This window comes from Nicotiana sylvestris, chromosome 3, assembly GCF_000393655.2.
Source record: "Nicotiana sylvestris chromosome 3, ASM39365v2, whole genome shotgun sequence".
In the NCBI taxonomy this organism is placed as follows: domain Eukaryota; kingdom Viridiplantae; phylum Streptophyta; class Magnoliopsida; order Solanales; family Solanaceae; genus Nicotiana; species Nicotiana sylvestris.
The window spans coordinates 165,747,929-165,775,494 of NC_091059.1; the positions used below are offsets into that span (position 1 = coordinate 165,747,929).

The window sequence follows — 27,566 nt, forward strand, 5'->3', positions numbered from 1 at the left end:
AGAGAAAAAAATGTCAAAAAAAGTAAGAGGAAAAATTTTCAACAATGTTTTGTTACAACTGCCGCCAACTCTAATCACTCTCATTGAAATCAACTTCATATCCCAATGTATATTATCATATAAGCATAATATTTTAATATAGTATATATTACACTATCAAGAAAAACTTCAATCCTATAAATGTCTATGATTAAGACTTTCCTAGAGTTTTATTATATAGCTGTCAACAACCCCAATAATTGTCATACATAGTTCAACTCCTCGCCCCAAACATACTGCTAATCCTACCAACTAAAAAATTTCAAACATCGTGTTTGTACGTGTCTTGTTTAATACATAATTCTTTGTTGTGTCCGCTTTCACGTCTTCATCTCCGAATCTTTAGCAGCTTTACTTTGCCTTGTCTACTACGTCAAAGCTGTCTAAAATAATATTCATATTATACAAAGAGATAACTCTGTAATGGAGATCAGTATAACACCAATTTTGAACTTTGAACCGTTTTGACACTGGTGTAATTATAGTTATACCCATGTTTTGTATTTCTTCAAGTTGTTCTTCAATTTCACTTCACCTACTACAGGTAAAATTTCAGGCTATTACTTATCTATACTTTTCAAAGTCAAGGGTGCCACGACCAGAATGAGAAAGTTGGCTCCTTTAACGCGTAGGACGATTCTATTTTTCGCGTTGTTTCTGGTGGTGGAATCAGCTGATCAGATCAATGAATTTTATCCAAATGAAAGAGATGCCTTATTGCAGCTTAGAGATAGTGTAAAATCAAGTGTGTTTGATTTGCATTCACATTGGACAGGTCCTCCTTGTTACAAGAACCAGAGTAATTGGGCTGGAATTCTTTGTTCTGATGGGCATGTCATTCACTTAGTTTTAGAAGGAATTCAGCTAATTGGTTCTCTTCCACCAACATTCTTGGAACAAATAACTTTCTTGAAAAAACTCAGCTTTAGAAACAATTTCTTGTATGGTCCTCTATCGAATCTCACAGGTCTAGTTTATCTAGAATTTGTGTTTCTTTCAGATAATCAATTTTCGGGTTCGATTCCAGAAGGGTACATTAAGCTACAAAATTTGACAGAGTTAGAACTCCAGGGGAATAATATTGAAGGTTCAATTCCACCATTTGATCAGCAGAGTTTGATTGTTTTCAATGTGTCTTCTAACAAACTTGAAGGACCTATACCTGAAACTTCTGCTTTACAAAGATTTCCAAGGAGTTGTTATGAAAATAACTCAAATTTGTGTGGTGGGGTTGTAGGAATACCTTGTTCAATACCACATATTAGTCCACCAAAAGCACCAATTCCTTATATATCTCCACCCCCACCTGGTGGAAAGAAGAAGAAGAATGGTCTTAAAGTTTGGAGTATTGCTTTGATAGCAGCAGCAGCAGCACTTGTCCCTCTTTCCATTATGTTCATTTTACTTGGTTACTTTAGAAGATCTAAAAGAAAAGAAACACAAGGAGAACACAAGGAAGGTAAGACTTACATTTTATTTATTTGAAAGGGGAACCTTGGCGTAACTGGTAAAGTTGGTGCCATGTGACCAGGAGGTCGCGAGTTCGAGCCGCGGAAACAGCCTCTTGGCAAAATGCAGGGTAAGGCTGCGTACAGCCGTACAATTGACTTTGGTGGTCCGGCCCTTGCACATAGCGGAAGCTAAGTGCAGCGGACTGCCCTTTAATCCTGTCTAGTACCATTTTTCCGATGGAAAGGTTATTGCTTAGATCGAATTAGTTGAGCAAGTTATCTGGTGTAGGGCTGTTTTTTCGAATGGAAAAGAGACAAGGGAGCGGGAGTTAGCTGTAATTGAGACACATTTTTCGGATGTAGGATATGGATTTTTTCGAAATAGTGATCATTTTTTTAAACTACGAGAGGGAGGTCATTCAGAACTCGTTGGCTCCAAAGGCGCTAAAGATGATTATTTTGCGACAGGAAGATAACCGATTCATTCCCATTATGACGTCAAAGTCAACCATTTCTAGCTCAATAAGAATGGCTCTAGTCACTCGGCTCTGAACGATGACATATACAACATAGAACTAGATTAGCTATTGAATTGGACTTAAAGATCCACAACTATTTTGGGGGTTTTTTGAGTTTTCTTCTATTCAATTTGGACATATTTCAAAAGGAGAAGGATGGCATGTGATGATAGAGTAGTGTTTATTATTATTATTTCCTCTTTTAACATTTCCAATTTTAATGTTGACAGGAAATATTTCAGCTGAGAATGTGAAAAAGAGAAGGTATTGGTCAGAGAGCACAGAAGATCCAGAAAGAACATTGGAATTGGAATTCTTTGATAAGGACACATCAGTCTTTGATATGGATGATTTACTGAGGGCATCAGCTGAAGTGTTAGGAAAAGGAAAGCTAAGCACAACATATAAAGCAATCCTGGAATCTGGTATTGTTGTTGCTGTTAAGAGACTCAAAGAAATGAATTCATTGAGCAAGAAGGAATTTATCCAGCAGATGCAGTTGCTTGGTAAACTGAGACATGAAAACCTTGTGGAGATGATTTCTTTCTACTACTCAAAGGAGGAGAAGCTCATTGTTTATGAATATGTTCCCTGTGGTGACTTGTTCGAGCTTTTACATGGTTGGTTCATTTACTTTCCTTTTCTTCTTTTTTTGGACAAACATCCAAACTTAATCTTTCCGTACGAAATATCTTAATTTTATCCCCTATTATAGTTTAAGGCTATTTACACTCTTTCCTTTAGCAAATTATCTCGTATTTGTCGACCTCTAGCATGAATTAGACTGGATGAACTCAACGCGTCACATTCGGGAAAATAGAACAACAGCCGGAACAACAGTTAAGTTGTCTTTATGTGGCCTATAGGTCATGCCTTAGAGCCGTAAAATCAGCCAGCCATTGATGTTTGCATCAGGATAGGCTGCTTACACCACATTCCTTGGGTGCGGCCCTTCTCCCGTCTACGTAAATACTAGATGCTTTGTGCACAGGACCACCTTTTACGAGTGGGAAAAGATCCAAATTGATACTCTTTTTTTAATTATGGTTTAAAATTACCTCATTTTATACACCTATAAGATCCAAATTGATACTCTTTTTAATTATGGTTTAAATACCTCATTTTATACACCTATACTTCAAGTTGGACTCTATTAGGCTATAGAGCAAATATAAGACAGATTTACTCACAGCAAGGACATGACAGATAAAATTAAGTTATTTCGTAAAGTAAAGGATGTTTTTATCTTTTCCCTTTTTTCCCCTTAAAATTACCTTTTAAAAAGTTATGATTCTTGGTTTCAGAAAACAGAGGAATGGGGAGACAACCTCTAAATTGGACAGCAAGAATATCAATCATAAAGGATGTTGCAAAAGCTCTGAATTTCTTGCACCAGTCTTTACCATCACATAAGGTGCCACATGGAAACATAAGATCAAAAAATGTTCTAATCCAACAAGACCCCCACAACAAGAATTACCATTCCAAGCTAACAGATTATGGATTCTTGCCTTTGCTACAATCTAAAGAATCCTCAAAGAAATTAGCAGTGGGAAAATCTCCAGAGTTCTGTCAAGGGAAAAAGCTAACAAGAAAAGCTGATATCTATTGCTTTGGTATTTTACTCTTAGAAGTGATAACTGGAAAAATACCAGGTGAATTATTCTCACCAGAAAATGTGGTAACAAGTATTGTTGATGATGATCTTTCTGAGTGGGTAAGAACAGTGGTAAATAATGATTGGTCAACTGATATTTTGGATATGGAAATACTTGCACAAAAAGAAGGGTATAATGAAATGTTGAAACTTACTGAATTGGCTCTGCAGTGTACAGATGAAATACCAGAAAAGAGGCCTAAAATGAGTGAAGTATTTAGAAGAATAGAAGAGATTGAGGTTGAACAAAAGAGATCAGTCACTGATGTTGAAGATGATTCAGTTTCTTAGTTTAAGTTTCCTTCCTAAACTGTAATCAAGAAAGTTAGAAATTTAGGAGGAGGTTTTAGCTTAATAGCAGAGCTAATTAGTTGTATGATATCATTTTCATTCTACAAGCTAATTCTTTGTAGATCTTTGATAATTATTTCCAATGTTCATCTTTTTATTACTTGATGAAAAACCCATTTGAATTAACACATAGTACAATGTTTCTTTTTCATCTTTTTTGGATAATTGTATTATTATTTGAATAAATTCAATAAAAGAATTTTGCCTATGCGACTAATACCAAGTTTGGGTAAAAAGAAGGGTCGCAATTGGTTGATACAAGTTGCATAAGGCCGTATTCACATAACCACGTGTTCCATTGGCACCTATGTATGATGAAACATAAGCAAGTTTTATGACATCGTCACCTAAAAGTAAGAGAGTATTTTTATATAATATTGAATTAAGATGAGCTAAGCGATAAAATTCGTACAACCGACTTCTTGATTGGTATTAGGATGTAGTAATTGCATTCCAAAAAAAAAAAAAAAATGGTTCAGAATTCGGATTCTAATAGGAATACATCCAGAAAATGATAAATATAATCTCCTGACTTGGAAAAAGAGTGATCAACTTGAAGAGTAACCTAAGGATCAGTTATCAAATGAAGAAGTTGGGAGTGTTCCATTTTGTACATAATGCATGTAGTAGCCTGAGGTGGGGCCAATTAATTTTGGCAGCAAGCAAAAGGATGACGATAAAGTTTGAATAAAGCCCATATTTTCTTGAATTTGTTGCAGTTGTGGATGAACATGGGATGAGTTCAGCTGATATAGGAAATAAAAGAGAAGCAACTCGAACATAGGTTTCATTTAATTCAAGTATGTGGATGGAGTTTGGAAGTAAGTCTTTGGGTTTGAGCTTAGGTGGAAGAAGATCAGTAAGAAGAAAACGGTGTTAATTGGATTGAAACAGACACCTATGTAGTACGTGTCAAAACTCATGCACACTTTCACCCAAGTGTCCACTTCATTCCAAACTCCATTTTTGTCTAACTTAACCAGCCATCTACTTCTATTATAACCCCATATATCTCCTTCTTGGTTACCCTCATCTTTCTTTGAGCTCTTCATCTTTATCTTCTCTTCTTTCTTGATTTCTTCTGTGACTTCATATATTCTGTGTGACTTCATTCAGCTTTGATCGCTAATATCTCAAGAAAGTTTCAGAGCAATAATCTTACAGCTTTGATCAGTGATACTAAAGCTGCTAGCTAATTGATTGTGAAAACTGTTGGACCAAAGAGAAAGAGTAAGGAACGTAACAGACAATAATCTATGGCTATGCCAGCACGGAGATATGCATTTGGGAGGGCGGATGAAGCCACCCACCCTGATTCCATGCGCGCCACCTTATCTGAGCTTCTCTCCACCTTCATCTTCGTCTTTGCCGGTGAAGGCACCGTTCTTGCTCTTGGTAAGTGATACCCCATCCGTTTCATTTTAATTTATAGGATGGTGTGTTTAGGTACGTACAGTGTTTAACAAAGGAGGACTTTTAGGCACATGCTACAAGGTAAAGTACATTCTGAACTTGCAGTTATATTGCTATAGAGTAAATAAAAAAACGTACAGATTGAAAAAAGAAACAGAGTATATACAAAGGAACAGCAGGACTATCAATGTATCATCTTAGTTCAGCTATGTTATGCTTTCAATCAGGGGTGAAACTAGAAGAAGCCCGAATACCCGTATTCCGTCGAACTCATTAACTTTTACTCAAATAGTGTATTTGTGTTAAGAAATTTATTAAATATCTACGAATATTGAATTTAGAACTCAGTAGTTAGCATCTAAATTCATCGTTTTAAACTCCAGAACTTATAAAGTTAAAATTCTGGCTTCGCCCCTGCTATCAATCATGATTCCTTACCAAAGTTGACGAGTAGTTCTAACACTATCATTAAAAGCGACAATTATCATGCATGCATGCACAGAGGTTGTTTCACTATGAATACTTGTTGTGCAGATAAGTTGTACCCGGAGACGGCATTAGGAGCATCAAGACTGACAGCGATAGCGCTGGCGCATGCGTTATCGTTCTTTGCAGCCGTAGCCTCCAGTCTGAATGTTTCTGGAGGACACATCAACCCAGCTGTTACCTTTGGTGCGCTTGTTGGGGGCAGGATATCCGTCGTTCGTGCTGTCTACTATTGGTTAGCTCAGCTTGTAGGTGCTGTTATAGCCTCTCTCTTGTTGAGGCTCGCTACTGATGGCTTGGTACATTCTTCTCTTTGTTGTTTTAACATCTTTACTCATGTGCTCTATTATTTGAGATTGAGGCGTAATTGTTGTTGATGCAGCGGCCACTGGGATTCTCGGTGGCAGCAGGAGTTGGCAACTTGAATGCACTTGTGATGGAGATAGTGATGACGTTCGGACTAGTCTACACAGTGTATGCAACTGCCATTGATCCAAGGAGGGGAAGCTTACACACCATTGCCCCTCTTGCCATTGCTTTCATTGTGGGGGCAAATGTCCTAGTGGGAGGGCCTTTTGAGGGAGGATCCATGAACCCTGCAAGGGCATTTGGGCCTGCTCTCGTCGGCTGGAGGTGGAGGAACCACTGGATTTACTGGTTGGGCCCTTTTGTGGGTGCAGCCCTGGCTGGACTTATCTACGAGTATGGGATCATACAGCATGAGGCCGTTCCGCGCCCGACCACCCATCAGCCATTGGCACCAGAAGATTACTAAATGCACTTCGATAGCAGTCTTCCATTTGTGAATAAGAGAGGATTGTGCTTAAAAAACTGAAACTTTTATGTGAAGTTTGTACTCCAGTCTATGGTTGTCTTTTAATTCCCTTCTCTAATGTTTTCAGCATTTGGATACTTCTTTATGTAGTTGCATTTTGTAAGTTTCCCAAAATAAAGACAATGGTCCCAGTAATAGCATTGTACCTTTATCCATGTGTCTATTTTCGGCTTCCTATTTTTAAAGGGGGTCATGTTTGTGTCGGTTCAATTTTTGGGTTTGTTCATAATATGCAGCGTCCAAAGTCCAGTCCTACAAACAGAACCATTATCACTCCCCAAACCTGCCCCAAAGTTATGTGACAATTGGGAAGCGAGAAGATCCTATTCTCGAATGTCCATGCTTGTTATGATTTCTATGAAAGAAGCTTTCCATAGTTGCATACCTAAACTAAGAGAACTCAACATGGTACAATGCAAGACATTTAGCATTTTTTTCCATTCAAAAACATGACCTCATGCTAGGACGCGAAGATCCAAATTAAAAGGGTATATTAGTGAGTAGTGGCCTCTCTACTTCCCAGATTCTATTTGTGCGATCTCTCTCGATTGTTGTTATATGCTAGTGAGTAGTGACTAGTAGTATAATATTAAATGTTCTCTAGTGAACCAGAGGTCTGATCTAGTTACTTGTATATATCAAGGACATCCCATCAAGAAACTCATGGATGTATGATAAGTTAAACTGTTAGGTAATTTCCTTGCCAGTTGAGGTAAGAGTTTGAACTGAATATTTGACGACAGATGGTGGTAGAACAGGATGAATGCCTCGGCTAGGCAGATGGAAACAAATTACAACATGAAATACTGTCGTACATCAAATAGCATTCTTACTTGGAGAATGCTAAAGTTTGCCATAGAATCTGGCAACCCATGGAGCAAGTTCAGTTATATCAGGGGTTCTAGGATTGGAGGCATAATAATCAGACCAATAACAAGGAGACATATTCTCTGTAAGTTTACTATTAGAGTAGATGCAAAATGGCAGCCAGTCTTCTCCTCCATTCATTCTTCTTTTCCGCTCTCTTGGATATGCTAATGGCGCCTGCACATACCTGCGTAGGAGTTCAAAGTGATTCTAAATAATTGGGGAAGCCATTTGTATACTAAAGGCAATGACATATTTAAAAAACTAAAATTCTTGCAAGATTAGTACTATTCAGGTTTCATCAGATACATTACACAATTTTTTAAAGGAGTATCTTCTTCGTTTCATAGAGTATATTTCCAGCCAGATGCATGATTTTCATGGCAAGATCTAATAAAACTAAGTTTGGCCGTGTTTTCAAAAATTGTACTATAATATTAAGTCACATTTCCGTCTTCTCCATCAACATATTCTAAGCCCAGAACTCAGAGGAAAATAATCCAACACTCATGCACACTACATTTTGCTTCAATTAAAAATTCCTTACAACTAGCAGGCATTTAATCTTAGTAAGCTGGAACTCAGGGGCTTACCACGGACAAAGACAGAAGGAAAATTGTCCCAACAACTATTTGGCGGACAGTTTGGAAGTAAAGGAACTCGAGATGTTTTGAAGATATAAGCAACCTTCTCCAGATAATTAAGATGAAGTGTATTCTGCCTTTTTTTGTTTTTGGTGTAAATCAGAATACATAGATGATTCTGTTTCAATTCTAGATGTTTTAAGCTCCTTGAAAGAAGAACAAGGATTGTATCTTTGGTTCTTTTGATGTAACAACTCCTATTTTAGTTTCCAGCACATAGTCTGTGCTGATGATTTTTATGGATATTACTCAATACGTTACCTTCAAAACAACGACCAAAAAAAAAACAAGCAGACATTTAATGTCTTTGAGCAGTCTAATGCATCCAAGAACAGAACACACCTGATACCGTCAAGCTGGACATCCCAGCAGAAGTGGGTGTGACCAAAAATATGACAAGATTTTGTGCTCCCTCTAGCTCCATGTATGTATCTTATTCGGGCCTCAAGAAAGTCAGAACCAATCATCTTTGGAAGGTTGGGATAGAAAAGCATTCTCTTCTCTGGACAGAGCTCTAATCTGCAAAAAGATGACAATTAACAGTCCAATCAGACAACATAATCATCAGCATAAGATGTTTAAGGACTGCAATCTATCAAAAGGATATTTAAAAGCTGGAGTATATACTAGACTGTTCTGAGAAGGGGACTACATCTAATTTCACTTTAGTTCAAAGAAATTTTGTATCAAGCTAGTCATGCACTCCCCCTGGAGAAATCCCAAATTAATAGGAAAAACAACAAACAGAAGATAAATGATGCGTGAGAGTTACTGAAACAACATGTAACCCACCAACCAAAAACAAAAGGGACGAGTTTCCACATGGTTTTCTTCTTATATTTTATAGCTAGCTACTCACATATACCTCCCCTGCATAAAGCGAGAAAAAAATCCTAGAAAAATCACCATATAAAGTAATCCATGCCTCGTGACCACAATCACTTTGGAAGGGGGAGAGACAGCAAGAGAAACGGATGAAGAGAAGTGGCAGAGAGGAAGCACTATAATACAGATCAAATGTTTTTTGATAAAATATCAATCAGATATAGTTCTGTCCTGTAATAATATTGGACAGTAAAGGCTGTATGCTCCCCCATACAACATTAGAGGAGGAGTAAAAAGGAGGATGAAGGATCTCTTTCAATGTATTCTTTTAAAGTTGTTTAATATGACACCGAAGGATAAATTTTCAGCATTTTGTTTCATATTCTTGATCTCTCGACTCTCAGTAGACACAAAGGTGACAAAAGCTACTACTATCACTTAACTTAGCACAATGTAATCTGAGACCATTGAAGAGAGAGTAATAATTATTAGCGCTTGACCGAAAATTGATCCATTACACAGGCTTGGGATACGATACCAATGACAGTAAACTGTACATGCTAGTAAAGTATGTTGTTATCAAAGTACATTAAGTTGGGAAATATGAAGCTATGTTTTCACTAGAGTGATAGCTCCTGTAAGATGCAATATTGCTTCCCTAAAGATAAGATTTTACACATAATCTTCCTGAACCGTGATTCTTTGGAGTAAGCTAGTAGTGCCAGCGAGGTGGAATGTCCACTACTGTGAAGAATGGTAAGTTTTTAAGTACCCATTGCGCCCTCTTCCCCTCCCAACCCCCCCAACCTCCCCCCCCCCCCCACAAAAAAAAACAGCCAAAGAAAAGGAAAGATAAGTCCCTCTATCTTGATGCATGTATCGATGAAAGGAGCACTAGAGACGCTTAGCTTTTTAACACATTCCAAATCAAAGATTTTTCAGAAGAACTGAGCGATCCAAATAATACCATCATGCCAAAAATGGTAGAGAGAAAATGCATTAGAATCAATACATTCCTGTCAGAATGTATCAATATTCTCATAGTGGCTACCTAATGAAAAGGAGCTTGTCAATATATTCTTTCAACGCACTGAATTATCTATTTTCCATATTTCTTTATGTAAAAGTTCTCTAGTTTATTCAACATTAATAATTTATCAGATACAAAGATAATCAATACAAGAAGCCATGGAGGACAAAGAACTACATCCTGTAACAATAATCGTCAGACCAAAGAAGGCAGCACAAGTGAGTAAGATCTGTTCCAGCATAATTAAACTCTAAAGCATTCATCTCCAGTCAATGAAAAGGTCAATTAGCCCCACATTATGAATATTACTTAAACAGAAGTATTCCAACATATCTTGTTATAGTTTATGAAATGTATGCTCGCTTATGGTAGCTAGTATGGTCAATAAGAAGCAACTGCAGTGAAATCATGTTTTTAGCTGATAAAAAGTACTCCCTCCATCCGATAAAGTTGACCCACTGCATTTCTGGTCCACCCTTCAAAAACTTGACCCACTGCATTTTTTTAGTTTTTCTTTTTTTTTTTTTCTTTTTATAAGTAAAACTTGACCTATTTCCAGAATAGCAAACTTCTCCTCCAAGAATTCAACCTAAATATTAACTAATAAAGCCTTGTACTATTTCAAATAATCACATTAATATTGCATTGATAGTTATCTTCAGTCTCGAATATGTATAGATACTCCCATTATCAGTGGTAGTGAGTTACGATGGTAGTTACATTTATAGGGCCATTTGTGGTGGTGAAAGTCGAAATAGTAGTGAAAATGAGGGTTTCAGCCCTTTTAACTCAGTGGCGGAGTAACGGCATGGTAAGGCGTTAGTCATCGGTTCAAATCCGCAAAGTGTCAGGCTATTCATATTACAAAACTTGATGTGATATCTTTTCAACTAATTCATCCTTTCTTGTATTTCAAACAATTTTTCTAAATAGTGTATCTCAAATTATTATTTACACCTTCTCTATCAAATTCAAGATAGTAATCTATTCAAACATTTTACTGTTGAACTCTGAACATTTCAAACTACGTAATCTTTAATGGAGGGAAGGGAGAAATTTTCAGGAGTATCTAACCAATACCAACATTGTTAAATCCTACAAGAAGCCTCTACTGTAGCGCAAGACTGAAGCTTTTCAACCATAATCGACCAAATATTAGACTAGCAACTCAAAGAGATTTTGAAATAGTCTGAGCTACTCACTAACCTTGGAACGAAGTGTGAGAATGAAATTACTTGGTTGCAATTTGCCAGCATTTCCTGGACTGTATCCTGATTCTTGTCATTCATGGCATCAAAATGTGTAGCAAGGGAGTTATCTCCATTTGTGAGTCCGTCAGGCCACTTGCATGCACGGAAGTCCTTACATGCCTGTGCAAAATTTGGTGAGGGTGACTTACATAGTACTAGCATAGAAGACAGAATCAGTAAACTACTACCACATAAGTAAATATGTCTATTAACTGTTTAATAGATAGGAAATTTTTTTGAAAGAACAAAAACTAACTGTCCGAGCATTCCAAACTCAGAAAAAAATAGAGAAATGTTATAAACTAGTAGTAAATGAACAGGCTCAGAACAGTGAAAGTGCATCCAAAGCAACCACAAAAAGAAGAGACACTAAGATAGTTAAATAAAAAAAATGCAAAAGAAGATTCTTCTGGTGTTCGAGTAGTACTCTAGATTGGATGGATCAATACTTGGATTTTCTGTACTTGTTAGGGGGCAACACGTAGTGTGACTGGGGGAGTAATGTAGCTTTGCTTTGTACTTGTTTCTGTACCATCTTGGTACCAGATTAATACAAGACTTTACTTACCAAAAAAATGCAAAAGAAAGATGAGCAAGTGGCTTGCAAATGTCAACTATTATCCCCATATACAAACCTACCCCATCACACGGTGTACTTGAAGTCACCCCAAGGTAATGGGCATATTTTCCTTGGACCAATCAGGAATCTTTTATTCATAAAAACGAATTGCAAAGGAATGCACATCACTTCAGAGCACTGTGTGAGATGGAAGAGCTAATAAATTGACTTATTTTCAGGCTAATTTCAGTGATAACAAGGAGAGCTGTTCATTTCAGTAATCAGCAAGCTAGAGACTGGCACACTCAACTTGCTCATCTTTTGTCTATTTCGAAAGAAGGGACGAGGCCCAAGGTAGAGGAGGGAGAGACTAACATATCATCGAACTAAAAGATTGAAAGTCCTTACAAGGAGAAAGAAAGTGAATCACCAGCTCCAAAGATGGAATGCGGATGCCAGTTATGTCCTTTTCCCTATCAAAGCTCTGGGATAAAGCAGAAATGACATCAAGATGTGCACAAAATGACCCAGCTGCAAAAAGGAAATCGTTTTGCTATTGTACAGTAACATTTACCTCGTGGTACCATGAGAATAGAGGAATAATTGCCAAACCATCGATGACACTAGGATTAGTTTCCACTCCAAGCATCTGACATGCATCAAGCATTTTATCCAGCTTCTGAAGAGAATCAATCTGGGTACGGAGGATGCATCACATTAATCACGTGGTGTTGCTTTTGGATTTACAAAACTACCATTATAGCAGGAAAAGCAGTACTCTAATTCAGTGGCAACAGAAGAAGGGCAAAAAGAAAAGAGGGGAGGAAACACCACCAATGTTCATTCTTAAGTGTTACTTTTTTCTACATGGATGAAGCTTTTGAGACCTAAAGTTAATAAGACTGTCTAAAGGGCAACGTCATTGACTGAGAAAGGGACATGCATCAAACACCGCAACCATAAACGCTTCAAAAGGCGAATTTCTGCTCAGTTAAAAATCTTCATTAGCGACGCGATTCCATGATGTCACAAAAACATTTAAACAAGATACAATTACACATGAATGCTAAATAGCAACAACAACTAGTGACACCTATGATGCAATTCTACACAGTAAATTTGAACTAAATTCTGTAAATCACATCTTCATGGAACGATATGAAGAAAAGCATGCTTACATAATTCTCTTTCTCCCAACGGAGCCAAAGGTCGTGGTTTCCGGGCACAAAGAACACATGCTCAAAACTATCCTTCAAGAGGGACATTGTTAAAACAAACTTCTCATAAGTCTCTGCAACATCTCCTGCAACGAGCAGAACGTCCTTTTTCTTCCCCTTGCTAGGTAAACCATTTACCCATTCCATGTTCTCCAAGTATTCTGTATGCAAGTCTGAAACTACAAAAACCTCCAAACCAACTGTATCCAACCTAGCAGAAGGGATAATCTTATGCCTCGTAACATCCCCCTCTTTCATGAGATATCTCCCGTTATTCTGGACTCCCATACATTTGGGAAGACATCTAGAACGTCCAGGCTGCAGAGTGAAAATCGAACTGGACGAAATTAAGCATAGAACCATTTTTTTCTATCCTCTCCTTTCCTATCTCCTCTACTCTTGCATCAGCTAATCCTACATCAGAAAATCAACGAATTTATTCTTGACCGTGAATAACAAGCTCCTATAAAGATGGTCACCTTTAAGTATGATGCACAAAACATTTTTAATCTCTTAGAATTCAACCAGTGTCAGCCCTAGAAGAAGCCCTTCATCTCAAAAATGCAAATATATAGCCGCAGCCGACACATTATAAATGAATAAAATAGCGATAACTGAAAAAGAATAATTGTCAATTCATGAAGCCAAAACTGTGAATAGAAACAATAAACTGATTACGAATTCGCAGAAACAAGTATAGTAGATAAGGTAACATTTAGAGTAATATTTATTGTAGCTAATTCTGTAAAACCAATGACCATGGCTCTTTTCACAGAAATGATGATAAAGGAGCAGAACAATTGACAATCCTACATATACCTATCAACATCCATTAACCTAAAATTATTCAATTATAAATCACCAAGGGGAATATCATATCATCATTAGGGGAAGTTGAAATAGAAGATAAAAGTACCATGGTATCACTGCTAAATGATCCTCTTCTCTGTAGGTCGTCCGGAGACGAACAAGAAAATACACAATTGTTGGAAACGGAACCCAATTATCCGTAGCCCTATATCTGTTGGACTGGGCGAAATGCGCATTCAACCAATAAATCGTCTTACATGACTGCGTTTTATAAATCGCATTACCTAATGAGCTGAATGCGCTTTATAAATCGCACTAGTGAATGCATTTATAAGTTGCATTTGGAATAATAAGTTGAATGCGAGTTATTAAACATCTTTCGGCGGAAGATGTGTATGAATTGCAGTGGCTAAATGCGACTTGTATAGCTAAATGTAATTGTAAGTTCTCGATTCCAGTTTTCTCTTATATACTATAGATAAATTTTCTTTTTAAAAAGAATAATTTTCATTTAAATTTCTTCAATAGAAAATAACTTATTAAATTAAAGAAAACAAGTTTATCCTCTTATAGTTACCGTTAATCAATTATTATTATTTTCTTTAATAAATACAGAAATCCACTGATGCATATACGTACTTAATATTTATTTATAGTTGAATTTTTTAGTAATAGCTTGTTTGGATGGTTGTTACCCATGGTATTGTATCGTATTGTTACTTTAAATGTGATGTTTGTTTTGATTGTTACATAATTTTATTGTATCGTATTGTTACTTTAAATGTGATGTTTGTTTTGATTGTTACTTAAATTTTATTGTATCGTATCGTTAAATCCGTTGCTATATAACGACGAAATGTGTCACTTTATGTAATGACCGATTTGGTGTGGTCGCGTCTGTATTGGGAAAAATTGAGTTTACATATTAAAGTGGTGTAAAGATGACGTGTCATGACACATAGACTGGTCAAAGAGATACAACTAGCAAAGAGGCACGAGTTGCAACAGATGCGAGCAGAGTCAAAGGAAGAGGCATGAGCGGTTATGTAAAAGACTCAGCGCTCGTGCTTATTTAAGTCCAAGAATTAAGGGGAATGAATCTGACATTACATGGGAGTATAGATACAGTATTTATTGAGCCTTAAATACTAAAAACGTTAGAGAATTTGTATTAAAAGCAATGATTATGTAACGTAGCATTTAATGTCTTTAATTGTCTATAATGACCTTATTAAGACAAAGGCAAAACGCATATCCCCAAAATAGCTATAAAAAGGGAGAGTGGGTCAATTGTAAGACACACGAAAAAACAATCTGAATATACTGGTTTACTTGCTTTCTTCTGAGTATATCATTGCTAGTAAAATTACTCTCTTTCATATATATTTTTGATTATCAGTAACCCGAGTTCTTCTAAAATTAAAGCTTTAACCGAAGTCTCATTTTTTGGTTAAACAAATTGGTTCCGTTACTGGGAATCTGATAATCTACCCTCTTTTAGCTTAACTTTCCTTGTTGCATCAACCATGTCGAACAACAATGACAGCATTCAAGGAAACCAAGAAAACCAACAACTTCAGGGAAATCCACAGGGTAATCAAACCCCGGTCCCTCCTCCACGAGGCTCTCCTCAGCGGTCTCGTGAAGGCTCTCCTGATGGATCTCATACAAATGGAAACGTTCAATTTGAAAATGTTAGAATCTATCGATGAAGCTTTGCAGAAACTAATTGCTGCACAGGTCAGTAAAGCTCTTGAGGCTTTTGCTAGCTAGTTACCTACTGCACCACCCACACCCACTCCAAACAACAACACTTTGGAGAACCCTCGTTCCGGGCTTGTCAACTCAGGTAGCGATGGAACCCCCAATGAATCACAGGAGGGAGAACCAGGTAACTTAGTCAATTCTGATTTACAAAATTTAGTACTAACATTGCAGAAACAGCTCAAGGAGCAAAGTGATCGCATAGAGCAAATACCTGGGGTGCCGCCCGTAATTAAAGGGATAGATACGGATAAATACTCGCAACAACCCTAGAAGTCAAGTGCTGCTCCCCTCCCGATTCCAAAGAAATTCAAAATGCCTGATATTCCAAAATACGATGGAACAACAGACCCACGAGACCACGTGACTGCATTCACAACATGCGTAAAAGGCAACGACTTGACCAAGCAGGTGATTGAATCAGTATTAGTCAAAAAATTCGGTGAAACACTCACCAAGGATGCATTAACATGGTATTCCCTTTTACACGAAAATTCTATAAATTCTTTTGTTGAGCTTGCAGATTCTTTCATTAAAGCACACTCGGGAGCTCAAAAAGTCGAAAAAAGAATGGAATATATTTTCAAGATCAAGCAAGGGGACTCAGAATTGCTTAGGGAGTTCGTGAACAGATTCCAACGTGAAAGAATGACATTACCACGTGTAGCTGATAATTGGGAAGCTATAGCTTTCACAAGTAATCTGAATGTAAAGAGTTCAGAAGCTACGAGGCGACTCAAGGAAAGTCTTCGTGAATTCCCAGCTACAACGGGGAATGACGTTTACAACAGGTTTAGCACGAAACCAAGGATAGAAGAAGATACTGTTCCACGATTCCAAAAAGAAGAAAAAGTAAGTTTGAGACGGGCAAAAACCGAAAAAGGTTCGGTAAAAACAGGTACGAGCCATACATGGGACCTGCGGGAAAAGATTCACGGTCAAAACAGGACAGTCAAAGGTATGATCACAGATCAAGGAATAGAGAGTCAGGCTCTTCATCAAGATTTAGGAATGACTGAAACACCCATGAGTCATGAGATCATGATAGAAATTTAAATGCGAGATTTGGCGGTTACAATTTCAATGTGAGCACTTCCGAGCTCGTAGCTATTTTGAGAAGCATAGGTGACAAGGTACGGTGGCCAAAAGAGATGAGATCGAATCCAAATAGGCACAACCCTAATCATTGGTGTGAGTTTCATAATGATCACGGGTATAAAACAGCAGATTATAGATTTTTACAAAATGAAATTGATCATTTATTAAAACAAGAGTATCTCACTGAGTTATTCAGTGAGAAAGGTAAGCAAGCTTACATGAAGAATAGACAAGAATCCCCTAAACCACCTTTTCCAAAAAGGATTGTCAACGTTATAAGCGGGGGTGAAGACATCAATGGCGTAACGTACACTGCAGCTAATAAAATTTCCAAAGTCACAATTACCCAAGGAAAATGGGTGCGACATGTATTAGAAGAAGACAGCATTACATTTGATGATACTGATGCAGATGGCGTATTATCTCCTTATAACGATGCCCTGGTAATATCTTTAATTGTACATGATACTAATGTGAAACGAGTTTTGATTGATCTAGGTAGTTCCATGAACATTATTTTGCTAAGAGTATTACGTGAGATGCAAGCTGAGGATAAATTAATACCAAAGCCGCATACTTTATCTGGATTTGACAATTCTAGTGTTGTGACGAAAGGAGAGGTAACACTCACCACATTCGCAGAAGGAGTTGTCAAATATACAAAGTTTCAAGTAATAGATATAGAGATGGCTTACAATATGATCCTTGGGAGACAATGGATCCATGAAATGGATGTTGTTCCTTCAACCTTGCATCAAGTTATCAAATTTCCATCACCATGGGGAATATGTCAAATCCGCGGGGATCAACTTACATCCAGGAGCATCAATTCTGTAGTAGATTCAAGTACGAAAAAAGAAGAAAAATAGCAATCACAGAAGACAGTTGAGGGCACCACAACACAAACCTCAACTAAACAAAGGCGGACAAATGTGGATTCGAGGCCTGATACCATTCAAGAACCAGAAGAAAACGAAAATATCAAAACAACAATTGAAGAACTGGAGGCTGTGACGTTATTTGAACAATGGCTAGATAAGAAAGTCTACGTAGGGGCTAATCTAAGTCAAGACATGAGAGGTAAGTTAATTGAATTTTTTAAAATTAACGTGGACTGTTTTGCTTGGTCCTACTCTGACATGACAGGAATACCACCGGAGGTAATGACTCACAAATTGAATGAAGACCCAACGTACCCTCCTGTCAAACAAAAGAAAAGAAAGCAAGGAACTTTCAAGAATCAGGTGATTCAAGAAGAGGTTCAAAAATTGCTAAAGATTGGATCCATCCGCGAGGTAAAGTATCCTAATTGGTTAGCCAATACTGTTGTAGTTCCAAAGAAGAATGGTAAGTGGCGAGTTTGTGTGGATTACACATACCTTAATAAAGCTTGTCCTAAAGATTCTTTCCTACTACCACATATAGATCAACTAATTGATGATAATGCAGGGCATGGACTATTAAGTTTTTTAGATGCATATTCAGGGTACAATCAGATCAAAATGGATCCGGTAGATGAAGAAAAAACTTCATTCATAACAAATATGGGGACTTACTATTATAAAGTAATGCCTTTTGGTCTCAAAAATGCTGGTGCAACATATCAAAGGCTGGTTACTAAAATGTTTCAAGAACATCTAGGAAAAACCATGGAGGTTTATAGACGATATGCTCGTTAAAACTCAGCATTCGAAAGATCATATATCATACTTGTCTGATACATTTCAGATTTTACACAAATTTAATATGAAATTAAATCCGGAGAAATGTGCATTTGGTGTGTCAGGTAAGTTTTTGGGTTTTCTTATTTTTAACCGTGGTATTGAAGTGAATCCCGCATAGATTAAGGCCATTGAAGAAATTCCTAATATGCTTTCAAGCAAAAAAGAAGTGCAGAGGTTGACAGAAAGAATTGTAGCCTTGGGAAGATTCATTTCTAAATCATCAGAAAAGTGCTTTAAATTTTTTTCAGCTCTTAAAAAGCAAGATCACTTTGAATGGAACGAGGAATGTCAGCAGACACTCAAAAATTTGAAGACATATTTATCAAATCCACTATTGCTCGCAAAATCAAACGCTGGGGAAAGACTGCTCATCTACCTTGCTGTTTCAGAAGTAGCGGTAAGTGCTGTTTTAGTCTATGAGGATCAAGGTAAACAATCTCCAATTTATTATGTTAGCAAATCTTTGTTAGATGCGGAGACGCGGTACCCTCAGTTGGAAAAACTTGCACTTGCATTAATCATGGCATCTAGAAAATTAAGGCCTTATTTTCAATGTCATCCTATTGTTGTAGTAACTGCTTATCCATTACGCAATATATTACATAAGCATGAATTGTCAGGAAGGTTAGCTAAGTGGGCTATAGAATTAAGTGAATATGATATCACCTACCAACCTAGAACTGCTATAAAATCTCAAGTGTTAGCTGATTTCGTCGCTGATTTTAGCCAAGGGATGTAATTAGAAGCAGAAAAAGAGTTGCATGTGTTCAACGGAGCTAACTCAGGAACTTGGACCTTGTTGATGGTTCATATAACGTAAAGAGTGCGGGTTTAGGGATTGTTTTGGTACCACCTATGGGTGAAACCATTCGACAAGCCATAAAATGTCACTCTATAACTAACAACGAGGCAGAGTATGAAGCTGTGATTGCAGGTTTAGAACTGGCGCGAGAACTCGGCATAAATCCGATTATAATCAAAAGCGATTCACAGCTCGTAGTTAATCAAATGCTGGGGACTTATACAGCCAGGGAAGCAAGGATGCAATAATACTTAGCGAATGTACGGGATTTGATAAAGCAATTTCAAACCTGGAAAGTAACACTAATACCAAGGGATGAAAATGTTGAAGCCGACACTTTGGCTTATCTTGCATCTACGGCAGACGTGTCAAGCAATGAAAATGCTTCAGTTGTTCATTTGTTTCATTCAGTTCTCGACCTCGATAAGAATGAGGTAAATTTTAATAACTTAACTTAGGATTGGAAGAACGAGATTGTTGCTTTTTTGCAGTATGGTACCGTTTCTGAAGATAAGAAAAAAGCTCATGCGCTTCGATAAAAGGCTGCTCGGTATTGCTTAAAGCAAGGCAATCTTTACCGAAAAATGTTCGGTGGTTCCTTAGCAAGATGCCTCAGACCTTCTCAGACGGAATATGTAATGAGAGAAATACACGAGAGGCATTGTGGGAATCACGCAGAAGGAAGGTCATTGGTAAGAACCTTAATTAGGGCAGGTTATTATTGGCCCAAAATGGAAGAAGAAGCGGAAAGTTTCGTGGCTAAATGTGATAAATGCCAAAGGTACGGTAATAATATGCATAGGCCTGCAGAGTTACTATATCCGGTCATTGCACTGTGGCCATTTATGAAGTGGGGGATGGATATCGTGGGTCCACTACCACAAGCAAAAGGTCAGGTAAAAATTTTGCTCGTACTCACTGATTATTTTACTAAATGGGTGGAGGCAAGACCATTCAAACATGTGCGAGAAAAGGAAGTTAGAGATTTCATTTGGCAGAATATCATATGCCGATTTGGTGTGCCAAAGGAAATCGTGTGTGATAATGACCCTCAGTTTATAGGCGCCCAAATCACAGAGTTCTTTCAAAGTTGGCAAATCAAAAGGATTACATCCATACCTTATCATCCGGTGGGTAATGGGCAAGCTGAGTTAACAAACAAAGTCATTATCAACAATTTAAAGAAACGTTTAGAGGAATCCAAAGGTAATTGGCCAGAAGTGTTACCTGGTGTTTTATGGGCATATCGCACAACAACAAAAACAAGTACAGGAGAAACACCATTTTCATTGGTTTATGGAGTTAAAGCTTTAATTTCAGTTGAGATAGGAGAACCGAGTACACGATTCACATAGGCAACAGAAGAATCTAATGACGAGGAAATGCGTGTAAATCTTGATTTACTTGAAGGAAGAAGAGAAGCTGCACTAATAAGAATGACAGCACAGAAGCAGGTCATAGAACGATACTACAATCGAAAAGCACGCCTCAGATTCTTCAAAATTGGGGACTTCGTGCTCAAAAAGGTTTTTCAATCTACGAAGGCAGCTAACTTGGGGAAATTAAGTCCAACATGGGAAGGACCCTATAGAATTCATGATATTGCAGGTAAAGGAGCATACGAGCTGGAAACAATGGATGGCAAGATACTTCCGTCACATTGGAATGTTGTTCATCTAAAAAGATATTATTTTTGAAGAATACCCACGGTCAGGTATCCATATTTTAAAATTTAGTTTTTGAATTATTAAAATTTTACTAACGATTTTAGATGATAGGCAAAATGCTAACCCGTACTAAATGATGAGTCACGACCTGTAAGGCACGTGGAATAAATTAAACTTCCTGGCATAGGGTTACAATTATTCTAATAGAAATTCAAACGGGTTAAGCAGTCTTCATCTATAATCGCACCTCCGAGTCCCGTATGTTTTTCCTTTATAGGGAAAAGACCAAATGAGAGGAACAATCAAGTACTCGAGGCTTCATACTTCAATGCTCAAACACTTAGGGGACTACATAATATACACGGGCATGTGTATATGGAAGGCAAAGAAGACCAAGCCCTGAAAAGTTCACTCATTGAATGAAGTACAGAGCAAAGTCACGAGCTAAGGCCAAAGAAAAATCTTACATAGTTAGGGTAAAGGCTATGTACTGAAACGGGTTATAGATAAAAACCTAGTGTTTATTACCTTACCATAATTAGGGTAAAGGCTATGTACTGAAACGGGTTATAGATAAAAACCTCGTGTTTTTTTTAAATCTGTTACAAGAAAAACAGTTACGAGAAAGTTATAGATGTAATTTAAATACGTGTAAAGTGTTATTCAAAACTAGACAAAGTTCAAATAAAAACTTGTCAAAGTTATTTCAAAGAAACATGTGTATTCCTATTTCTTTTATCGTATGATAACACCATTATGAAGTTGAGACGTCTTCTTCATTAAGTGTCGAATATAAAAGGGCCCTCTTTTATAAATTCATGATTAATGCAAATATTAATGAAGTTAATAGAAGCATTTTTAAAGAATAAAAATGCAAATTATTCTATAAGTCCTTAGAAATAAAGGCAAGAATAAACTAAATGGAAGTTCAAGATAATAACGAAAAAACTTCTTAATATTAAAAAGCTTAAGACTAAGTACGAACTTAGTCATAAACTGCGAATTGTTTATACAAATTGCCCCATGAAAGGTCCGGGGACTTGAATTTCCAAAACAAACCCTTAAATGAGACCAAGGGTTTTACTACAATGTTTCAAAAAAAAAAACACAAAGAAATTTCTAATGACTTAAACTTATCACTAAGAAGATGTAGGAACTGAAATAGGTGCATCAACGGCATCGGGCTCAACTGGGCTTGAAGGAGTTGGGATACCCGTATTAACTTCAACATTCACAGAAGCTTCGGCCACGGGAGAAGAAAAATCTTGAGTTTTCTGAGCCTTTTCAATAGTTTCATTAATTTTAGCTAACTCAGATTCCAAGTTAAAAGTCTCTTGGCTAGCTTTAACTAAAGTATCACGGCGAGAGTTCAAAAACGCCCAACTCATTTTAATGGCAGATTTATCCTTAAAGATTTCATAATCTCTTTCCCAGTCAGCAATTTCATTCTTTAATTTCTCATTTTCAGCCAAGGCAGAAGTGTAAGAAGCTTGAAGAGAGGCATGAGAACTTTCCAAGGCACAAACCTTATCAGAAGAAGCTCGGAGGTCTTCTTGTGCTTGAGTCAAATTCTGCACGAGCTCTCCAGCATAAGCCTCTTTCCCACCCAAGAGAGCCTTCAACTCTCTAATCTCTTCACTTGCCTTGGACAACTGCTCGGAGAAAGAGTTTTCAAGATGAGCCTTTTCTTTATCCGCTTGACTTGAGGAAGCCTTTTCAACTGCCAACTTTGAAGTCAAGGCATGTACCTGTTGCTCCAAGGTACTCTTACTTTCTTCTAAGTACTCCACATCAATTTAAAGGCTTTCATATTGTTCTTTCCAATTGCACGCCTCTAATTGAGAATCACACACTAATTTCTCTGAGAGGACAACCCTTTTCATCATCTCCGTGCCGATAAGATTGACCTATAAAAAAAGAAAAGGAAGGGAAATGAGAATCTCAAATATAGGAAAATTTTAAAACACAACAAAGGAAAAAAGAGAAAGGGAATACCTTTAAAGAAGCGTGCACAATATCATTCATCAAAGTCAAAGAGCTATGGTTCTCTAGCTTGACTCTTTCAATTGGTCCGATTAAGGGCTTTAGCCATACATCTGCTTGACCCGATTTCCTTAAGAGATTGCCCTCAGCAGGGACTTCAATGATCACTTGCCTCATAGCACCACTCCTACTTGAGGAGCCAACTTCAACATGGTGAATGATTGGGGGGAGGAATTGTTGAAGTAGAAACAGTGGAAGGAGGGACAGTGGAAGTAGTAAAGACAGTCTGGGGAGGAACGGAAACAGCCGAGATCGACAAAGAAGGAGTCATAGATACAGGAGTAAAAAGAAGTCAGAGGTGCTTCATCCAAAACTGGGCCTAAGCCCTCACCACCAAACCCGCTGATAAAAAGCTGCTCAACAGAGTCATGAGCAGCAGCGGGAGCAACATCATCGTCAAGAATCACTACCAGGGCGTCTGGTGGGGGTAAGGGTCTAACCTTATTTGTCTTGCAGGAATATGAGGTACGAGGTCCCCAGTTTCGGGATGATTAGTATGCCCCCACTCTTGCTAGACTGGTGGAGGAGTCTTCCATCAAATGACCAAATCAATGAGTGGAGAGAGAGGGTCGTCAAAGCTAGCGTAAAGTTGGAATATCTGGAATACAGTCTGCTGGAATTGGAAGAAAAAGTGAGGAAGAGAGTCACCGACTGCTAGAACTATGAGGGAAACGAAGGAGAACACCTGGCGAAGGCATTTTTACTGGTGAACTTACGCGAGCTAGAGGATTTGATCAATGAGAGCATTCAACCTGAGGAAGGTCTTTCTGGGATCAAGTAGATAGGAATTTACTTTTTTTTGCTTTATGAAAAGTAATAAGGCCAATGGCCATTAATGATATTTTATTTCTTGTTATTTAGTGTCGATTTGTGATCCGTCTACTTTTATCAATAAAATGTGGCATTTAGCATTTTAAGTTCTCCAAATCAATTTGCCGCTAGGCCTACCTCGGGTACAAAGAGGTCCCCAAATTAGGACACGATTTACATTCTTGCGCTATGTGTTTAAATATCGCAACATTTTCTTATAATCATCACTAACTTGATTACCTTTTGTTTTGTTATTCCCCTCCCCAAAGGTTGGTTCGTGCACTCTGGCAACATCATCTTATTCCACGAGATTCAGGGGCCCTCCACCCACTCCTCCTCTTAGTCCTGTCAAAAACAAGAACAAAGGGAAAATGGAAGATTTGAACAACGCTAGAAAAGAGAACTCAACTGAACGGGTAGAGGTCACTCATGGTCACGGTACTCAGGTTTCAAAAGAAAATGCATCCCTACTCGAACAAAAGCTGTTGAAATTCCAAGAAGAACTTGATCAGGTTCGGAATCTGGCAAATCTGTCATTTTCCCTCACCACTCCAGATGTCAATTTCCCAAATACTCAGAACCCTACACCTCCACAAAATATCCCAAAGCGACAAAACCATCCCGCTCCTAACCACCACTGCAACACCTGCTATAACTCAAACAACACCCCGTTGCCCATCCCAGAACTCAAAAACTCCACAAATGACCACTTTCACACCCACCATAATACCCCTATCTATGTGGAGACCATGCCACACTCCACGCAACCCATCTCAGGCACACCCGAGTCTAATGATAAAGACTTGCTCAATAGGAACCTGGCTGAGGAACTTAAGAAATTGACTAGCCGAATTCAAGGCGTTGAAGGAAGCAAGGGAATTGAAGGGCTGAACTGTGAGGATCTTTGTATACAGCCCGATATCAAACTGCCCGAGGGGTATAAACCTCCTAAGTTTGAGATGTTTGATGGTAAAGGGGATCCAACAGTACATTTGAGAACATACTGTGACAAGCTGGTTGGAGTAGGGAAAGACGAAAAAATCCGCATGAACTTTTTCATGAGAAGTCTGATTGGAGATGCTCTGTCTTGGTACATTAGTCGAGATCCAAAGAAATGGTCGAACTGGGTAGGCATGGTGTCCGACTTTATGGACAAGTTCAGGTTCAACACAGAGAATGCGTCGGATGTGTTCTACATTCAGAATCTAAAGAAGAAACCTACAGAAACATTCTGCGGGTATGCTACTCGCTGGAGGTCTGAAGCTGCTAAAGTCAGGCCTGCCTTAGAAGAAGAACAGATGAACAAATTTTTCGTCCGGGCTCAAGACCCGCAATATTATGAAAGGCTAATGTTGATTGAGAGTCTTAAATTTTCTGACATCATCAAGTTGGGCGAAAGAATCGAAGAGGGCATCAAAAACGGTATGGTTATGAACCTTGAGGCCTTGCAAGCTACAAATAAGGCCTTACAATCCGGTGGTTCATCCAAGAAAAGGGACGTAGGGGCCGTAATGGTCGCACAGAGAACCAAATCTCCTATCAAATACCAAACCTATCCAATGCCTCCACTCACATATCAGCCTGCTCCAAACTACCAAGTACCCTCACCCTCTTACCAAACTTCACCACCCACTTATCAATCACCTCCACCTCCCACATATTAGCCTACTTCACCAAAATATTCCAACTCGCACATGTTTACCAAGCCTACAATGATCAACCATCCCACTATCAATCACCTCTTACACGCCAAAACTTTCCTAGACCCGACCAAATTTTGACCGCAGACCTCTTAAACAGTATACGACCATTGCTAAACCCATTGATCAGTTGTACGAGAGACTCAAGGTCAGTTTCAGGAAAATAAAGAAATCATAAATAAGCAGTTAAATCCAAAGAAAGGGGAAAGGGTACACGGGATAAAGCATGCTTATTCTAATTCAAAAATAAGTTCGTTATGGTAAGAGCCTAAAATATCCCCAGCAGAGTCGCCAGGCTGTCGCGCCCCCTTTTTCCTTGCGGAGTCCGGGTTTTGACATTCATGGGGGAACAACTCGGTTCCTTTTGGGAATTGGGTATTTGAATTTTAAGAGTCACCACCTAACAGATTAAGGTACGTTAAGGCACCTAGAGTAATTAACTTTTGTAACTAGTTCACATTACCAGAGATTAGGGTAAGGGCTCAAAATAATCTTGAAGGGAAGGTGTTAGGCACCCCTCGCGTTCCACAATAGTGGGTCCCGGCCGAACTTAAAATATGTAGGGGAATAGAACGGCGGGGGGATACTTCTTCTTCATTATCAGAAATGATACGTCTTCGAGTTCGTGGCCTTGTTATCAAAGAGCCCTCGTCTTCCTCTTCTTCAAAGCCCTGGTCATTAACGGCTTTTCTTTTCGATGAAGAACCCAAGTTGGGCCCTTTCCAAAGAGATATGAGAAGTTGTGACCGCCTCGGCAGTAACTCCTCAAATAGCAAATCCTGATAAAAAGAAGGATTGAAATTAGTTCAGAGAAATAAAAAAAATATATGTAAGTTGAAAGCTCTTACCATGAGTTTTTACTTTCCAACCAAATCATTGAGAAATGATTTTCCAAGATCTACCATCCATTGGCGCAATCTTCAATAGCTTGTCTACCCAATCATGAAAATTGGGAACATCTTCTACAACTCCCATGGTTGCTGAAAAAGAAAGGCAAAATTAGAAAATCAACAAAATTGAAGAAAAAAGGTACGAGAAATTTAGAAGACTCACGTGCAAAATTCCACTTCTCAAGGAAGGGAATGTTCTCATCACCCACTAAACCAATAGTGGGGACAGCAACAAACCTGGCATACCAGCCACGGTCTTTGTCATTTTCAGGGCTAACTAGAACTCTTTTGCTCCTGGATACTAGTGTAAAAATACCATTGCGAAAGAGTCTAGGGGAGTAAAGGTGAATTAGATGCGGGAAAGTAAAAGGCACATTGGCAGTGTTGGTCAAATGCCTCAAACAGGCGACAACCCTCCATATTATCGGGCTAATTTGACCCAATCAAACATCAAAGAAACGGCAGAACTCAAGAATAATAGGATCGATAGCAGGTTTGAATCCTAAAGTGAAAGGGTACGTATAGACAAATGAAAATCCGGTTAAGTAGGAGGTAATTCTTTGATTCGAATTGGGAATAATGATAGGAAAGTCATGATCCCAATGGCAGTCTCTACGAACTAAAGAAATCAAACCTTCAGTAATTTGAGTGGGATAGATGTCAGTACGGTCTAAAGAAGACACTTGATTTCTAAGAGATTCTCTGTCATTGAAAAAGATAATTTCGCAGGAACTATTTCTTCTACTAAAGGTTCACGAAGAGGTTCAGAAGGTTCTTTACCCCTAGAAGAAGATCTTTGTGAAAGAGAACCCCTAGTTCTAGAAGAGGGGCCAGAACTAGGCGAAGGAAGAGAAGAACCACGCAAGGATGAAGATCCCAAATTACGAAACCTACCTCCTCTTCTGCTCCTACTGGGGACATCAAGGAAGTTATCAACTATGGGGACCCTTCTAGGGTTAGGGTTTGATGAAGACATGATGATACAATGAAGAAGCAAAAAGAGATTTGAGAAAATGGGATGTTCAGAAAACTTTATGTGGTAAAGACAAAGAAGGAAGTTATATTTATACTGATAAGCAACCGCCAAAGGAAAAGGTACAATGATGGAAGGACCAT

General features: G+C 38.2%; 4 protein-coding genes across 4 annotated transcripts; 3 read left to right on the top strand and 1 right to left on the bottom strand.

Annotated features, from left to right (window-relative positions):
* Positions 1-291: 291 nt before the first annotated feature.
* LOC104218368 (probable inactive receptor kinase At2g26730) lies at positions 292-4,138 on the top strand. Its single transcript, XM_009768849.2, has 3 exons — positions 292-1,498; positions 2,239-2,628; positions 3,313-4,138. The coding sequence occupies exons 1-3, from the start codon at positions 643-645 to the stop codon at positions 3,954-3,956; spliced, it is 1,890 nt and encodes a 629-aa protein (XP_009767151.1). The 5' UTR covers positions 292-642; the 3' UTR covers positions 3,957-4,138.
* A 994-nt stretch (positions 4,139-5,132) lies between these two features.
* Positions 5,133-6,809, top strand: LOC104218377 (probable aquaporin TIP3-2). The gene is made up of 3 exons (XM_009768858.2): positions 5,133-5,411; positions 5,964-6,214; positions 6,298-6,809. The coding sequence occupies exons 1-3, from the start codon at positions 5,273-5,275 to the stop codon at positions 6,688-6,690; spliced, it is 783 nt and encodes a 260-aa protein (XP_009767160.1). The 5' UTR covers positions 5,133-5,272; the 3' UTR covers positions 6,691-6,809.
* Positions 6,810-7,500: 691 nt separating this feature from the next.
* Positions 7,501-14,181, bottom strand: LOC104218385 (uncharacterized). The gene is made up of 7 exons (XM_009768867.2): positions 14,059-14,181; positions 13,104-13,556; positions 12,500-12,619; positions 12,356-12,409; positions 11,323-11,486; positions 8,604-8,780; positions 7,501-7,804 (listed from the first exon to the last, which is right to left on the bottom strand). Exons 2-7 carry the CDS (start codon positions 13,503-13,505, stop codon positions 7,594-7,596), a joined length of 1,128 nt encoding a protein of 375 aa, XP_009767169.1. The 5' UTR covers positions 13,506-13,556; positions 14,059-14,181; the 3' UTR covers positions 7,501-7,593.
* Positions 14,182-24,609: 10,428 nt separating this feature from the next.
* On the top strand, positions 24,610-25,524 carry LOC138888301 (uncharacterized). The gene has a single exon (XM_070170147.1). The coding sequence runs from the start codon at positions 24,610-24,612 to the stop codon at positions 25,522-25,524; it is 915 nt and encodes a 304-aa protein (XP_070026248.1).
* Positions 25,525-27,566: the final 2,042 nt, after the last annotated feature.

Coding starts and splice junctions, on each gene's coding strand:
- LOC104218377 (XM_009768858.2), top strand. CDS start 5,273: ATGGCTATGCCAGCACGGAGATATGCATTTGGGAGGGCGGATGAAGCC. Junction 5,412..5,963: donor AGGCACCGTTCTTGCTCTTG/GTAAGTGATACC, acceptor CTTGTTGTGCAG/ATAAGTTGTACCCGGAGACG. Junction 6,215..6,297: donor GGCTCGCTACTGATGGCTTG/GTACATTCTTCT, acceptor TTGTTGATGCAG/CGGCCACTGGGATTCTCGGT.
- LOC104218368 (XM_009768849.2), top strand. CDS start 643: ATGAGAAAGTTGGCTCCTTTAACGCGTAGGACGATTCTATTTTTCGCG. Junction 1,499..2,238: donor ACAAGGAGAACACAAGGAAG/GTAAGACTTACA, acceptor TAATGTTGACAG/GAAATATTTCAGCTGAGAAT. Junction 2,629..3,312: donor CTTGTTCGAGCTTTTACATG/GTTGGTTCATTT, acceptor TCTTGGTTTCAG/AAAACAGAGGAATGGGGAGA.
- LOC138888301 (XM_070170147.1), top strand. CDS start 24,610: ATGCCACACTCCACGCAACCCATCTCAGGCACACCCGAGTCTAATGAT.
- LOC104218385 (XM_009768867.2), bottom strand. CDS start 13,505: ATGGTTCTATGCTTAATTTCGTCCAGTTCGATTTTCACTCTGCAGCCT. Junction 12,620..13,103: donor GTTGGGAGAAAGAGAATTAT/GTAAGCATGCTT, acceptor CTCCGTACCCAG/ATTGATTCTCTTCAGAAGCT. Junction 7,805..8,603: donor GTCCAGCTTGACGGTATCAG/GTGTGTTCTGTT, acceptor ACTCCTACGCAG/GTATGTGCAGGCGCCATTAG.